This window comes from Camarhynchus parvulus, chromosome 1A, assembly GCF_901933205.1.
Source record: "Camarhynchus parvulus chromosome 1A, STF_HiC, whole genome shotgun sequence".
Classification (NCBI taxonomy): domain Eukaryota; kingdom Metazoa; phylum Chordata; class Aves; order Passeriformes; family Thraupidae; genus Camarhynchus; species Camarhynchus parvulus.
This window is the reverse complement of record NC_044586.1, coordinates 6840563-6858283: the sequence shown is the minus strand read 5'-3', so window position 1 is coordinate 6858283 and position 17721 is coordinate 6840563. Positions and strand designations below refer to the sequence as shown.

General features: G+C 41.2%; 1 protein-coding gene across 1 annotated transcript in view; it reads right to left on the bottom strand.

The window, feature by feature from the left end:
- Nucleotides 1–1295: 1295 nt before the first annotated feature.
- The window catches only part of FBLN1 (fibulin 1), a 63509-nt gene continuing 47083 nt past the window's right edge, over nt 1296–17721 (bottom strand). The window contains exons 15-17 of the mRNA XM_030959796.1: nt 15906–16048; nt 14171–14302; nt 1296–2451 (exon numbers count right to left, since the gene is read on the bottom strand). Of these exons, the coding sequence (XP_030815656.1) occupies nt 2312–2451; nt 14171–14302; nt 15906–16048 (415 nt within the window). The 3' untranslated portion in view covers nt 1296–2311. The remainder of the gene's footprint in view (nt 2452–14170; nt 14303–15905; nt 16049–17721) is intronic.

Below are 17721 nucleotides of genomic sequence, written 5' to 3'. Positions count from 1 at the left end.
TTAGACATACATTTGGAGCTCTGTAGCTTATTATTGCATTCGTAGCTAGTTGTCCCAGTAGTTTTCCCAGCCCTTTCCCTAGGCAGGAACACAAAACAAATTCCAGAGCTCCAAGCCCTGGGGGTACGAGACCTCTATCCTGTCTTGGTTTTCCTGGATACCAAGGCTGAAAACAGTTCTTTGAAACTGATTTTCATAAACAAAATACAGCTAGTACCAAGTGGAGGGGTGGAGCTCCAGAGAAGGGGCTTGACTTGGGGGGAATGCACCACCACTTGTCCTCCTCATTGGTGCTTTTTATCAATTATGCTAATTTCCTGAAACCTATAAAAATGTATGCACCCCTCTGGGAGTGGACTTTTGTGGACATTCTTCCATAACTGCTCCTGGAGCTCCAATTTCATTTCTAGGTTGAAAAAGGCATTACCTTCCATTTGATTTATTGGTTTCTCATTCAAATGGGGTGACTCACCTTCCATCCAAGCAGTACCAAAGCCAGACTTACAGATCACACAGACAATGGCAAAGGGAACTGATGCTTTGTTTGAAGCTCTGTTAAAGCCCACCTAGCTGGGAAAGCCTGTCCACGGTGATGAGAGCACCCCAGAGCTGGGTTCCTTGTCCAGCTGCATTACTGATCTCTGGTGTCAAGAGTGAGACTTGGAGATGAGTTGTCAAGCTCAGATGGGTAAGAAAAAGGCAATGTGGGCATGGCATGAACATCTCCATCCCTGCCCAGCATGTGAATACAAATATAAATACAATTTTCCTACACAATGTGGCTCAACACCACCACAGAATATTGAAAAGTCATGTGTCAGCATCTCTGTAAAAGCCATTCTGCAACACCAAATGCAAACTGCTGAAACACAGCAAGAGGCTGGTGCTCACAGGAACATCCCTCAGAGCCCACTCTTGTTTTCTGCCACAGCTGGCACCTCCCATTTTCTGTGTCAATAACATCCTCCCAAACACACCCAGATGACAAACACACATTTAAAAAGTAAAGGTAGCAGGATCATACCGACCTTAAAGTTCATGCAGTGCCAACCCCTGCCATGGGCAGGGACATCTTCCACTATCCCAGGTTTCTCCAAGCCCCATCCAGCCTGAACTTGGACACTTCCAGGGATGGGGCAGCCAGAGTTTCTCAGAGCAGCCTGTTCCATGCTTAGTGCCAATAATGACCAAGGGGGTCTGGTTTGAGTGGGGAATATGTATAGGATGAATTTGCTTACAAAAGCTGTATCATATCATCTTCCTGGGAATCAGAAACCATGGCATACTTTGGAGTATTTCCCATCTGACCTTCTTTATTTCCTCATATCTTAACAAACACAACAAACTGAAACATGGAGTTACTTCTTTTCTGTTCTGTAATAAAAAAGATACAGTATTTTGATGCCTAGAAAATACATTAAACATTCATTTATTGGTGAGGTTTTCATTACATAATTACATATGCCTTATTTTGGTGCATAGGAAATGTACAGTTTAACATGCTGATTTTATTACCAATTTTAAAAAGGCATGGAGCTTTATAACAGACAGGAGATATGATATTAATTTTCCACGTATTGCTGAGTACTGGTGAGATTGGAATTGAAGCAATATGCTGTAAAAGATTAATTTCAATGAGAGGTACTTGTTCAATTAGAATCAAACAATCTTACAATCAAATAATAAGTACAAAAAAATAGGAGTATTTTTTTAATATGTGCATGTTAGTCTGTAAGTATTTCTAATTCATTTTGCACTTCTTCTGGTAGCTGCTGCTGAATGGCACTTCTTAAATATCCAGGCTGAACTTTTCAGGAATAATTAGCAGTTCTGGGGACCTATTCAGAGGATCCAAACCTATTTATCACTCTCTGACAATCCTCTTCAAGGTAGTTAATTTGAGGTGAAATTATTAATCCTTATCCAACTTCTTCCATCCAAAGACACCATATACTCATCCCAATGAACTCTGACATCTGCTTTGTTACACAGCCTCTCACCCAGGTTATCTGGCCAAGGAGCCAGTTGAGATCTGTCCAAACATTTAGAAAAGTTTTAAATTTCACCAGGCAGCTGAGCAGTTTTCCACACTACATATTTATACAAACAACTACATCAGGCTCACTTAATTTGCTCAGCCCTATGTCTAAATCAACATAATCGTTTGTTATTTGTCTTAAACTATAAACCAAATATTTAAAAACAAAACAAAACAAAACAAAAAAAGAACACTATTGGGTTTTAAAAACAAGAATATGACATAATAGCTTGTGGTAATGTTTCAGGCTGGAGCCCTTGCTGTGGGTGTCCCTCAGAACCAGTACTCGGACACGAAGATGTGCACGTTGACGATGTTGCGGTGGGACACCACCCCGCCCATGACATAGTTCATCTCCAGCTTCAGGATGGCATGGAAAGGTCCAATGATGGGCCTCACCTGGCGAACTACACCTGTGGGGACAGAAATGGGTTGCTGAGATTAGCAGATCTAGCTAGGTCTGAAGGACCTACACCACCCTTGGTGTTCAGTATAGCCCAGGGAAAGGCATTTTATCTATTGCGCCTGTAAATAGCTTGCAAAAGAAGGATAAAATGCAGCTTTTGAGTCAAATATCTGGAAGCTCTATAATGAGCACTCAACTGTTGCAAATGGCAAAACTCTCCTATATATTCTGAAATCAGGTTGGTTTTTTTTTTTTACCTTTTATCTGGAGACATAAATTCAATAAGCATACTGTGACAGTGCTTTTACACAGGGCAGAAGGAGATTTCCCTGGGTAACCCAGAACACACATTGCTCAGAGGAGTACACGAGCACACCTGGGAACTCCATGCAATTCCTGGTATCGTGTTGAAAACCCCATTTCATTTGGAACAGTAGAAACTATCTGTATTGCATCAGTAAAATCAACCCTTCCCCTGTGAACATCAGATGACACCAATCTATAAATCATTAGTGTGCTGAGTCATGGATGGACAACCCCACTGGACACAACAGGAATAAAGTTTAATAAGGAAAGAGGGCTATATCTGCATCTGCCCCTATGTCATCCTCAAGTGAATGGTGGCCGTCCCTTTGCCAGCATTGGGGTTTGATAAGTGTGGTGTTTGTGAGGGTCCCCAGGACATTTACATTCTTGCAATGAACTTTCTCATGCACTTTATGTAAATAACTTCTTGTTTTGCATTCTTTCTTGGAGGAAGAGAAATTTGATGGACTGTTGGTTTGTCCAATGTCATTGGAGAGGTGGCAGTGTCATCCTCCAATCCACTGTCACTTTTTGGAAATCTATAAATGTTGGAGTCAGAAATTAAACACCCTCTTTTTTGCCTTCGAGAGCTACATGTCCGTGTAATTTTATTTTATGTCCTATAGCAACAGGGGAGGACCCTGAGGAGGCACATCTGGGTCACGAGGGGTTGTCTGTGCCTTGGTGAAATGTGGCTACACAGAATGGTGATGCAGCTTCAGACCTACAAAACAAAGTCAACACAAGCTTTGCCATTGATTCCAAGGGCTCCAGATCAGGTTCTAAATATATTCTCACTTGTTTATTTTCTAGGCCTGATGTTACAGAGTAGGCAGCTACCAAGCTGCTCTCAGCTGAAAAGGATGTCCCCAGATGTCAAAATCACATGAAGCCAAGGTCAGCCAGCAGGCACAGGGAGTCTGGTGGGCACCCCCTCCACAGCCACCTCTCTCTGACAACAGACTGCTCTGACAGGCAGTTTGATTCAGAAGGAAACGCACAGTTAAAGGAAGGATGGTTTGAGATCCAAGGAAACGCACAGTTAAAGGAAGGATGGTTTGAGATCCCCTCCTGCATGCTGGGGATTATAATGGAGTCCCAGCTGAGCTCCTGCAGCTGTTCCCTACCAACACTCTGGCCTGAGATCTGATGGGAGACATAAACGTTTGCTTATGCAGCCTGTCAGCACCTTTTCCTAAGGCACTGATGGCATTACAGTTCTGTCCTGTTCAAACACTAACTAATATCTTCAGCATGCAGTGAAATTGCAAACTTCTCACCACACTCACTCTGCCTGCCATATTTGATGAATACACTTCTTAAGCATCCTGCCCCCTACAATCTATATGCATATATATACTTACATTTTATTTTTAAATTTTCTTTAGCTTTCTTGGCTACTCTCCTGTACCTTATAAAAATGACTGGGCTTGGCAGATGATGTATTGAAACAGAAAAACCTTGCTAAAATTGTCCTCCCTTTAGGGTAGCATTTAAAGCATTTTACTAACAACACATCACATTATTGCAGGCACTGCTCTAAATGAGAGCCATGGAAATGCACAGCACTGAAATCACTCAGTGCTGGCAATTTTTACCAACCCCATGAGCAGCTCCTGCAGTGACCACCAAGCCCTAGAGAGCAAAGGCTGCTGGTTTGGTTTAGCAATCCTGTTATAGCATTCTACACTTTCTGCACCCCTCCACTGGTTTACTCTGCTCTAGAGGTGGGATTGCAAATGGTGTTTTCTCTGCTGTGCTATGCCACAGTATGGCAAACATTCACACATCACTGATGCAGCATTCAAAGCCATCAGTAACCTTCTCATTGGTATTGAGATGGACCCTGCTAACAGGCACGGAAAAAGGTGCAATGGGCAAACACTGCAGGCCAGGTGGCAGTGCCTTTTCACACAGCTGTCTTGCTGCATTTTTAAAATCCAGCTGATAAAATGGCTTGAGAAGTGAATGCCACACATGCTGACAGCTATACTGAAGAAAGAAATTGAGGGAATGTAGAAAGAAACAATACTCTGACAATATTTATTTCTACAGTTTGTTGTGCCAATGTTCTAGATGGTCCTGAAATGACCACCACTGCAGGAACTATTTCCCTTCTCTCCCATTAAATGAATGAGGATGATACAGGATGATACAGCAGATGTGTAAGGATGCATTCATTCTGAATAGGTAGAATGAAAAAAAAAAAGAGGAGAAAGCCTTGAAATGTTCTTCTGGACAAAACCATATGAGTGGTTTGCTGCTCTTGGCAGATTCACTCCTTGAGAGCTTTGCATTTTTGTTTTGTGACAAGTGCTAAAATGGAAAACCTGAGTGTTTTTCTTCACCAAACTCAAGGACAAACACAGGTGGACACCATGCAAGATGCTTTCTGTGTCTGGTTCTCTCCTGTCTCAGACCTTTCACATCACCTATGAGGGAGGCATAGCTCTGCCAGGCCCAAACAAGGCCAGCAGTGCCTTGGGCTGACTCACACAAAAGACCAAAAAAATAAATCTTGAGATCTAGGCCTGGTCCATGACCTTCCCTAGATCCTTTCTGGCCTTCCTGGAGATTGCAGTGACATTTGTCTTTTTCTATGGGAACTTTTGATCACCACAATCTTTTAAAGATACTTGAGAGTGCCTTACAATGACATTGGCCAGTTCCCTCAGCACTTGTCCCTCAGCACCCATGGACTTGGTTATTCCCAGTTCAAATGTTCCCAAACCTGAACCTCCTCCACTGTGGGTGAGTATTTCCTGCTCCATATCTTCCTCTTGCTCTGAGAGCCCCAGGATTTCTGAAGGCCAGTCTTACCAGTAAAGAATGAGGCAAAGAAGGCATTGAATACTTCAGCTTTCTCCATGGTTTTTGTCACCAGTTCTCCTGCCCTATTCCTGCCACCATAGGCAGCCTCCCAGGCATTCTTTTCCTCCACTCCTCTCCAGTTCATGACAGTGCCTAAAGGAACAATCTAGCTGTCAAACTGCAGGCATTTCCCAGACCACCAGATATCTGTCTGCTGACTTCAGAAAGTTAATTTATACTTGAGGTTCCTCCATCTCTCAAAAGCTGAATAGCTTTTTTTTTTTTTTTTTTTTTTTTTTTTATGTGTGAAAGCTTTTTCTATTTCTCTCCATTATTTGTCACAATAACAATGTGGCTCCTGCTATGTGGTGCTCTATAGTTTCTGATATGTTTTATTAATAAGTGGCTGCTCTTTGTAAAATGAAATATTTCTTGGTAATCATCACTTCAGGCATCAAATCATATACAGAAAAATAGCTCTGAAGATATCATTAATCCTTAAGGTGCCACACCTGACAAACAGAACTACAGTGAAAGGATTCAGAAAACTCATTAATCAAAATACAAGTACCAAAATAGATTTCCTCTTGCTTTGAAGTATATTGCCCTCATAACATTGTGAATTAGACCTTCATTCAAGTTTGATGGTGAACACTTCACAAAATAAAAGTTTTGGAGAATCAAGTCAGAGCTGGATGGTAAGAAGGTTTCCATGCTGATGGAGAACTGCTTCACAGGAATGTGGCTGGCTATACAAATCTTTACTGAGCTGTCTGGGGACACGATTTGCAAAAACATACTTTTCAAACATGAACATCCCAGGTCTTTTTTTAGGAAAAAGCCTGTTTTTCAGCAGTTGAGCAGCCAAGTGATTATAAAATACTTCAGAAGTCAGTTTGGCCACAAAAAAAATCACTTTTATAAGCTATATGACACTCGGGGTAATTTCACTGTTGGTTTAAGCTGATCAAAAATAGTGGTCCTGTTATATCCTCCACTCTTCTCCTTGGATGAACACCTGGAAGAACCAAAACCAAAACCACAGCCTGCCACACAAGCACTCATCTGACCACAGGGTGGAGTGTGTGCTCAGAGGTGGGCAGGAGAAGGGGATTTCCCTTTGGAGCACCCACAGATCTCCATAACACTGAACACAACATTCTCCTGGTGGGAATAGAAGGGTAGCAGTGATTTGGGCACTGTCACAGTGAGTACTGCACTGGTGGCATGAACAGGGCTCCTAATGACTGCAGTGGCACATTACCCTGGGAGACAAAAATAATATATGTGCAGGATATAAAAATAATACATGTGCATGTGTGTGTGTCCATGGAGAAGTTCAACAAGCATTATCCAGCAGTACAGTACAGGAATTACATTTCAGCATGGAAAAAGGATATTTCTGCATTATTCAACAGATCAGAAATTTAGGATTCAGTTTGTTATGGATTCAACAACTCCATCAAGTTTAATTTCATTAACACTTGGGCTTCACTAGAAATCTTTGCTGAAATGCATCAAATAAAGAGGCCATAAAGAGGTGTCATCACAGTAACACATTTTTTGGCCAGCAACAAATGGTGAATATTTTCAAAGCTATTATCTGTCATGTTGGATCATATGGAGCCTCGGTATTATGAAAGATTTTTTTTAAAAAATCTTTGATTTTACTGAGGTTTGGCTAGTTTACAAATACTGTGATCTTTATTAAGGGCACTAAATAACTTCAGAGAGATGTGCTCTTATCTTGGTTTGGCAAACTTGAAATGCTTTCAGATGTCTGGTTTGCCTTCCAGCCAAACCTGGCAATGGGTTTCATTGTTGACAATGCTGTGAAATCACTCATGCCTAAAATGCAATAACTGTACTTGAAGTAGCCTCATTAAGAAATAGTTTCCATCATATATTTTTAATCTTTCCTCTTCCACCTTTAGGAATATGAGATGCTCTGTGTATTAGAAGAGCTACTAAAACAGGTGGAAAAACTTCAGCAATGGATGTCCAAAATGTGCAAAATCACATATATCACCCTCTTGCTACTTTATTCCCAATATCTTATTCATGTGAGAGTGGCTTATTCATGTGAGAGTGGTTCACCCTGCCTGTCTCACAACCACATTATTCCCATTCAGCCACACTTGGGTCCACAACACCTGGGCAATTAATTATTGCAACCCTTGTGATAAAAGCATTTCTTGGCAAAGAGCCACAGTTATGGCACACAGCACGATATGGCTCTGTGATTTGATTTACCATGGAAGAAAAAGAATTTAATCCTGAGGCTTTGACACAGAAGCCCCTATGGAGTGCTCAGTCTTCACCTTGAGGCAACAGCTCTGCTTTTCCTGTGCGCAGAATTCTGACAAGGAGGCTTCCTGAACTTTAATGTGTGTCAACTCCTGACCAGCTCTCAAAGGAAAATAAAATAAGGGTTAAATAAGGCTAAAATAAGGGTTCACTTCACCACATTTTTCCCCTTTAAAAACAAAAGTTAAGGTAGGATTGTTTTTTAAGTGAGCCAGGCATCTGTGTATCATACTGAGAAAGATTTAGGATACACCTTGGGTCTTATCTTCCTTTTCCATTTTTATGGGGAGTGTAGGTGCTGCTGCAAGAATAAGATGGTTGCTATCAACACACAGATTTGGATATAGCAGCAGAAGCACCTGAATCACAGAATTATCAAGACTGGAAAAGATTTTCAAGACCATTAAGTCCAACCTTTGACCAAACACCACTGTCTCAACTAAAGCAGAGCACTGGGTGTCATAACCAGTCATTAATCAATTGCTCATATATTTCACACTTGGAGATCATCATAAAAGCAGGTCTTTGACTACTTTGAACTGGGGCAGAGCACCTCAGAAAGCTGGATTCACACAGACATCTCTCAGAGGAGCTGCTATAGTATGTTTCTTGGTGTACATTGTGGGAATCCACAAAATCAGAGGGTTTTAGGAAAGCTGCAAAAGGCAGGCCTCAGAGGCAGCAGAACTGTGATGTGAGCTAAGCAGTAGCCATGAGATAGGTCAGCAGAAAAATTATTTAAAAAGTAGAAAAGCAAGGACAAATAGAACAATGGTCTGTGCATTAACACTTGTCTAGAATAACTCCCTAAGCTACAGAAAAGTTTATCTAGCAAAATATTAGGAAGTTTGAAGCTTAATAATAGAGCTTTGTGCATTGTGTTTTAAGGCTCACAAACAAGTATTGTATTTGAAATCAGCAAGCATTGCTTTATCTAAAGGTACTTGTGCTTATACTGGTTGGATGGAACTACTGTCAATGTGCTTTTGCTTTGTGTGATTGGTCAAAAAACCCATAAAGTGAGTTGTAACATTAAGTTCTTGGTCTGCTTCCCGGGATGTGAGCTGGTGGCATCTTCCCATTGTCATAACCATGTAATGAGACTGATGCTGAGAAATAAAACAGCTCAAGGCACATTCAACAGCAGTCCTGTCCTGTTTGTCATTTGTACATAGACCCCTGGCCGGCGATATACTGGATTTCAATTCTGGCTTTTTTTACTCATTTGTGCAGTATGTCATCCCACTGTTTGACATGAATACCAGAAAATGCATGCTATGCAACCTGAACCGAGGACTTTGGTGCTCTTTGCTGTCCCTAACCTAGTCCATTTCTTTCCCAAGTTGTCAGGTTTTATACTCCCCACCACAGTTCACAAAACTCCATCAGAGCTGCAGTTAATTTATTTGCCTGCTGAGCTTTATGGAAACTGTAACCAAAGGTGGTCTGTACCAATGGGAACACCTTGTACCACCTGAGAGGTGAGATGAACATAGATCAAGGAGGAGAGTTGAGTTAACCTGACTCTTTCACTCTGTGCTGGAGTGAAATTTGGCATTAGGAAGGTTGTTCCCCTTGAGATCAAGACTCATTCTCGCCAGAAAAGCACCTTCAGCATTTCTCAGATATGAAATGAAAATTTGCCTCCTGCTCAAGGTGCTTCTTTGCCCCCAGAAGAGCTCTCCATCCTCTTTTTTTTTTTTTTTTTTTCTGGAGGGGAGGGAGGGTGTTGAGCTATTTGACTGCTGAGCAGTGCAGTCAGCAGCCTCCTGAAAGGGCAGGTTTGGGCAGCAAATCCAGGATCCCATTTACCAAATGGCTTCTGGGCACCCTCATCTCCAATGCACTGCTGCTGATTGCAACAGGGCAACCTGGCACAGAGAAAAACTCACAAAATATTCTTTTGTGAGGAGGTCCTCTTGTGAGGGAGGAAGCCTAGGGATGAGACCAGAACAAAGATACTGAAAGGGCATGTGTCTTTTTTAATGTACAGCTGCAAAACCCTGTTGAAAAACCTACTGAGTTATGTCCTGCTCCACATCTTGCTGGTAAGGACTGGGCAGCACCAGTTTTGTATGGCCAAACCCCATTTTGTTTCACACTTGGGACATTATAATCACAACAAAATGTTCCTATTGTTGCTTACTTTCTAGAAAGGGTATCCACATGGGGAGGTAAGTGTTCTCCCTCCTTGCCCCTGTAAGCAGCAGAGCTTGCCTGGATGCCCTGGCTCTACAGAGACCCAGCTGTAGTGAATTCCTGCTTTCAGCCCCAGCTGTGCCAGGAACCCCTCATGAACCTGAGAAATTTATTTTGCTGAACACCAAAACATAGGCATAGCAAGAACCAGACAGCCTCTGGCCCAAAGACAGAGTTTGGAGCAACAGAGAAGGAGAGAGGAGCTGAGGGAAATGTGAAGGTACTTGCCTGGCAGTGGAGAGTGGGTCCAGGGACAAAGTTCAGAACCAGATCTTTTGCAGACCAATGATTGAATTTAATGTCAGACCATACAAACATTTGCATGGAGGACTGTAAAAAGACTGCCACACTGTGAATGGGCAAACTACTTATGAGATACAGAACTACTACCCCTGTGCTAAGGACAGGGATCACAAAAGTCAAACAGGCCTGGAGTCTCCTTCTCCTGCCCCAGCTAATATGGGATCTCACAAACACACTTGCTCATGGTACCTGATTTTGTTTATCTTCTTGATCATTTTTGACAAGTCTCTCCTCAGACTCTGGAATGCACTAAACAATGACGATACCACAGTAGAAATTAGACCCGTGATAAATCCAGCATAGTGCTATCAGTAGTTGAGACACTTTAATGGTTCAAAGGAAGCGTCACAAACTGTCACCCACGTAAAAGAGGCAGGAAATTCAGGACAGAGACAGCAATGGAACCCTTGAAAATAACAGTGGAGAGCATCTACACACCCATCAGTGTGTACAAATGTATTCAAGTACCAGCACAACCCCCCATTGAAACTCCATAGTGACTTTTTATACCTATATTGGCTCTGGATGTTTTCCAGAAGAATAACACCATTCTGCTTTATAAGCAAGGATATAGGCTTAGGTTATTAATCAAATGCAATATGGAAGATTTCAGCCTATCAAAACTACTTTTAGATGTATTGTGAAATTTTAAAACCTTCCTGAAGTTTACCAGACTACAAGGTGGGATTACTGTTTTAAAAAATGAATGCATAGCTGAAGGGGAAAGTGTTTTATAGCAACTGATAATACCTTAGGCAGTGATTGGACATTTTTGCACAGGTTGAAAATGCATTCTTCATTTTTCACTGACAGCTGGTTAAAGGAGGAATGCAGTGAAAAGTCTATAAAAGCTTTAAAGAAACACCAAACCTGGATAGGCCTGCACTTCTGTTTTTCTCCCACCCATGCTAGTAAGTGATGTTAGGTTTTTAACAGTATCATTTAGATTCATTGCCACTTTGGCCTGTAACCACACCAGGAAACAAGGAGTCCTCAACACCTTCTGAACCAGGAAAGATTTGGGATTCGCATCTCTTTTTAATATAACAGGGTAAAAATATTGGGAGCAGCTTTTTATATAATGCTTTTTCATCAGGTTGCATGAAGTCTACACACTGCCGCTCCAGGAATGTGGCTTTCATTCTTCCTCTTCCACTGGAAGATACTTTCTGTAGGTCAGCAGAGCTACTCCTGGAGTTTGTCCGTAGTTCTTTTGGCTCCTCCATGTCTGATATTTCTAATCATTGATTCCTGTTGGATATGTTTTCTTTCCTTGATTTTGCAATGCTGTCCTTGCCTCTTTCTTCTCCTACCTTTGGGCCTACTCCTTCTACATATCTTTTGGGAGACTGTGTTCTTTCTTTTTGTAACATTCCCTGGGGCAGTCCTTTCCTCTGCTTCTATTTTCTTCTTTTGTGTACCTCACAACTGCTCCTCCACACTCATCTCCTCCAATGACCTCAGCTGCAATCTCTCCATCAGCAAAGCACAAACCAGCCTGATCAGCCATTTTCCATCCCATCCCACATAATTCAGATTGCCTAACATCTCCCTGAAGTCTCAGTGTCAGCTTAGGGGATAACGGCTGAAACTGGTAACCTCAATCTTTTCAGCCCAAAATTCTCAGCGCTGAAGCCCCCACTTTTCTCCTGTTCTTTCGTCTCTAACAGCTCATCCCACTCTTTAAACCTTTCCCAAAAGAAAGGTTTAAAAATTTCTCACTGTAGAAATTGTCAATCTTTTCTCTTGTAGAGAAAATTGGTCTTGTTAAAAAAAAAGATATTTGGTGATCTAATTTCCATTAGCAAACAAAATAGATTTGCTATTTTGGCCATTTCTCCTGAAATAGTACAACAGAATGAAGCATGCTTCTTGTTTCTTTTACCAATGCATTTATGATTTATTATCAAAATAAATTTATTCTTTCCTATATAAGCAGCAAAAAGACATTAAAAAGTATGTATAAAAATATTCTAAAATATGCTGCATGGATCCCAGTGGCATATGTGGTCATCCAGCATGATGATCCAGGTGTGCTCTCCCAGAAGGACATAAATGGATTTTTGCAACAAGTTGGAACATTGAAATTGCAGAAAGATTCCTGAAAACCCTTCTGTTACTGCCATAGTTGGGCATTTGCTCTGCTAGAGTTGCTATGTTCCACAGAGTTCTGATGTCCCTGTAACTAAGTGGGATAACCACTAAAGCTTTCTGATACTGTCTGTGCCCTTTGGGGTTTCCCTCCCTTACACAAACCCTTCCCTTTCTTTAAAACAGGGACTTTGTGAGTTCTCATGGACTAGGATCCCATCTGATCTGTCTTGAAAACTTCCCAGAACTTTTTAAGGATACACCTAACATTCTGATTATTAATAATAATAAAAATTATATTATGATGAGAGCAGCAGAACTGCTGCTGGCAGAATTATTTGCAACCCTAATATCACACAGACAATGTGCTGTCCTGAACCTCTGCCCCTCCAGGTAATTTCAGCTGGGGGGTTGTTTGGATTTTCCTTTTCCAATTCTGCTGTAGGCAGTTTTCTTTGCAGCTTCCATCCATTAATCTCAAAGTACTTTTACACAGAGGAATTAATTAAGAGTCTTACACACAAGAATTAATTAAGACAGTAGTAGGCATGTTTTATCATCTCCATGTTGCACAGGGCGAACTGAGGTGAAGAGAGTTGCCCAATTCTTTCACAGAGCTGGGAATACACTTGGGCATGCATCATATCTTCTCTAACTCAGTGTATAAGGATATCCTTTCTCTCTTTACAATGTGAAGCAAATAATCTGGTTTACCCAGTAAAATACTACTGACACACAGTCCTGCTCTTCAAAATGGAAACCCTTCCCTCAGGCAAATACCTTGGCCAGTCAAATTTCCAAACACATCCTTCTTTCTTAGTTCAGACAGAAAGAAGCACACGGCACGAAAAGCAAACTTCTGTAACTCCTGTGAGATCTGATAACATTTATACTCTGCTAAAGAAATGCCCCAATAACTGAAATCTGTAATCTTATCCTGTTTTAACAGACTCTCCCTTTTTCTCAGCATTCACATGTATACTTCTGTTTGATCAAGAAAGAAATAGAAACCTAATGACTTAGGATTTTTATCTGCAGTTCATAAAACCATTGCAGAGCTGACCTTGTGCTGTCTGCTTCTGAAATGCACCAGTGCCACCTTCAGACCATGTGAAATAGGGCTTTTGAAAGCTGCAGGGATTTTTCTTTTCCCCAGGACAAGTCCTGCTGAAGCACATGTATGAACCTGAGCAGAATCTGCATGTTCACATACCAAAGCACTAGTGTTCACTGGGAACAGGAGTCCTTTATTTTCATAAATAAACATTAATAAAGAGCAACCAAATGCTACTTTTTAATACTTGGCATGAGAATTCCAGTGTATTCCCCTGCCACTGCCTGGGCAGATCCCATTGGGCAGAGCAACACATCAGCTGGGATCTGCTCCTGCCCTCCTCCTTAACATCATTTGCCAACTGCTCCTGGTTACATTAGGTCTCTCATCATTTTAAAACTAAGACATTTGCATTTTTAGTTAGAGCTAGTTCTGAAAAAAATCTAAAATACTTCTCAAATTAAAGAATAGGCCTCTGGTATTCTGCATAAAACATTATCCGTGATATTAGTTCAAATTACACATATTGGACTGAAGAATATGAAATCAACACTGGCTTGAAAATCAAGGTAGGGATTAATTACTTGAATGAATTTCTTTGACCCTGTCCTACAGGGTGGCTGAAAGAAGAAAGCAGGCAGAAAACACTACTCACCCACTGTCATACCATCCATGTAACGCTTGATGATATCAAATGAATCTCTTAAGTTTCCTTCTGTAATGTCAAATATGATATCTGCCTGGTTGGCCGGATATGTAGGTGTGATGGCACGAAGAAAAATGATCTCTGCAAGTAAAGAGGATCACAGAATGCACTGACAGGTATTTGAAAACACCACTGAAGAATCCAACAGAATTTGATCCAAAATGACTTGTCCTCAAAGCTGGTGGAAGACATTGCCCTCCCTCACCACTCCCAGTTTGTCCTTTAAAATGGAAAGGCAGAAGATCTAAGGGAAGTGCGGATTTGGATAGATTTGTATTCTCCTCCTATTTCCACCATCCAAGGGCCCTGAAGCCAAAACACTCTTACTTTTAAAACCAAAAAAGATTGCTCTGAAGAAGCCAACCAGATTTCCAGCATGTTCCCAAAGAGGACAACACCAAGGATCCACAGGCTGGGCTGAGGAAGGGACCAAACAGATAAACCTCTCTAAACTTCTCCACTCTGATTCCCTAGGCAGTCACACAAAGTATTGCCATTACAAATTAAAGAGTCCTTTTGGAGTACTGGAGGAGATGTTTAGTTTTAAAAGTAAAACTGAGACTATTTTCAAGTCCCTGGTGAGGGATGGAGGCATTATTACTCTCATTATTATCCTCACTCTACAGATGATGAAACTTGACTTGGAGCTGTAAGAATTCACCTGAGGCCATGCACTGAATTACAGTTTACATCTTCTGGGCTTCAGCAGTAATCTCACATCACTAGGTCTCATCTCTTCTTATTAAAACACCAGGATGGACTAATGAGGTTTGGGAAGCATCCTGGGCCAAATCCTTAGCTCTGCTGCCAGTACACCTGGTGAAGCTGAAGGGGTATGCATGGGAGCAGGAGTGGCCATGGGGCATTCCCCCATTCCCTGTGAAGCAGGGCCAGCCAAGGCCTGGAACAGGCCTGACAGAACCTACAGGAGCTCTGCATCAGTGGTTAAATTCTTCCTGTCTGGGCAAGGACTGCGATGTCTTTTTCTCCACTCCTGCCTGGTGCAGAAGGGAAGAGTCAGCTTTGGCTTTCATTTACGACAACTTTCTGAAACAGTTGAAGAGTTTCAGAAACTGCAGGACTTAAAAACTCACAAGTACTGCAGAGGACAGCCACTCGGGTGCTTTTTGAAATTCTTGTCTTAAAAACTTTCTGCCCAGTCCTTGGAATTTGCCTTCCTTTAATCTATAACAAACACTTTGTTCATAGGTCAAAAATTAGCCAATCATCATATACTCAATATAATTTATTTTGTGATTAATGTCTGCATGAAAGGTTTTTATTCTTGGAACAAGTCACCTGTCAGTAGCAAACAACAGGGCATAGACAGATGAGAGAAATATATTTAGTACCTTGTTCCTACAGCAAAACCTGCAAACAAGGGAAGAAGAAATGTCATGGGGCATATGGCTATTGTGTGAGTAAATGTGGTACATGGGATTTCAGAGTCAATATTTCCTTAGACTTGGAAGCAGTGTGAGTTAGAGCTCAGAATGACTTTCTTTCCTCCATAAAATTAAAACTCCTGGGTATTGATGGTTTTAATTAAATGAATGGTAAACTATAATTTGGAGCTGTGCAAACATTTATTGCACTGGTAGTGAGTCTGGCTTTAGGCAAGGGTTTCTGGTGGAGGTTTTATGTGCTGCAGTCTGTTAAATGGAACAAGGAACAAACCACTTACCTTCAGGTCTTGTAAATTCTCTGAACGTGGGCAGTGAAATGACAGTGTGGGAAATGGTGTGGACAGGATCCAGCAGGCAGCTGACATCATTTGGTCGACAAGACTTGATGCAACGGATGGTGTCTGTCTTTTCTAGTCTGACCCTAAGAGAAACCAAAAAGAGATTCATTCATATATAGACTGAATATTAAATACTTTGGTGTTTTGCAATCCAGGCAGCCAGAAACAGTAATTGACAGAAGTGTTGATTCTTCACCACAAAAACTTAGACAAATGCAGGAAGACCCCTGAAGAACTGGGTTTGGCTCAGAGTTGCAGTCAAAACCCCCTCAAACCCAGCTCTTCAAGCCAGGCATGTGAAAACAAAGAGAACTGTGGTGCCCAAGATGCCATGTAATGTCCTTTTCCAAGGACAAACAATGAGACCCACACCCTCTCAGATGGCCTGCTCTCAGCAATTTCAGTGGAGCCACTTTTGCTTGCACAAGCCTTTTTTACTCAGTCACATAAAGCAGACAGAATTGTTTCTGTTTTAGAAACCTGGCATAACTATGTAAAGGGCCAACTTTCACAATTTTCAATGTAGCAAGGGCCAGAAGAGCCTCTTTTAAGTCTTTTTTTCACACCCTCCCTTTCCATCTGGAAGAACTGAGAAAACAGAGAGGAATGGAAACTAGGGAGGGAAAAAGTTAACCACATTGTTTAAAATCTCAAAGGTTGAATTCTGAGCTTGGGGAAATGGTAAGGATCATTTCATATTCCATCTCAACCAGCTGCTCATTCGGCCTTGAAAGTCTATTAAAAGTTAAATGACTTCTCACCCTTGTCCACTAGAGTGAATTTAAAGTCACTTACAGTTCAAGAACTTCACACAATGCCCACTCTGTGTTCATGAGAGATGAAAGGGCTGTGCTGGGACTTCAAATGTGACTAAGCCCCACAAATGATCTCAACTTTGACCTGCCCATTTCTACATATTTCTAAGTGGAAAAAGAAAATGCTGCCGTGTCAGAGGAGGGGGGAATTAAAACATTAAAAGTAAGAATAAATTACTGAGTTAAAGGGAAACCAAAAAAGGAAGATTTATTTTGTTAGATAATTCTAAAGAAAAATCATTCTTGCTCTTTTCAAAATCATTCTTGCTCTTTTCTCCACACCTACAAACCATCTTTTTTCAGATGGTCAAAGGGACTTTATGGCTCTATTTATAATCAATATATCAGTAACTTCTTATTACATGTTCCCAACTCAGCTCATCAAAAAAATTAACCCAAGCATGATGATACTGTATGAAGTTAAATAAGGGGAAACCACAAATCAACATGAAGCAACTCATGCTTCAACAGATGTGAACTGGCACAGTCCATAGGGAGACAACAGAGCTGAGTTAATAAATTCCAGCTGAGGCTAGTATACAGGTATTACACGGGAATACAGATATTCACACCCTGTACTTGATGTTTTGAAACTGGACAGGAGATCCAGGCCAGAAGAGGTGGCCTGCACCCTTTTACATCCCACCATTATCTGTGTACAAAGTCTTGTCATGTCCTAGACACCTCACCTTAACTTGGGACACTATTGCAGATTAAGTACTGTTAGAATACACAGAACATCCTAAATTACCACATCTGTCTTTAGATAATAGAATTTGTATGCAAAAAACATTGTAGTGGGAGTGTCTCAGGCATTCAGTAGTGGTCTCCTTTTGCTTCTTCCTGGGTATTAAAGGGAGCTTTACTCTCAACTTCAGCTGGAACAAAAGGCAAATACAAGTATTTCTGAAATACTTTGCCAATAGAGCCATAATTTTGTG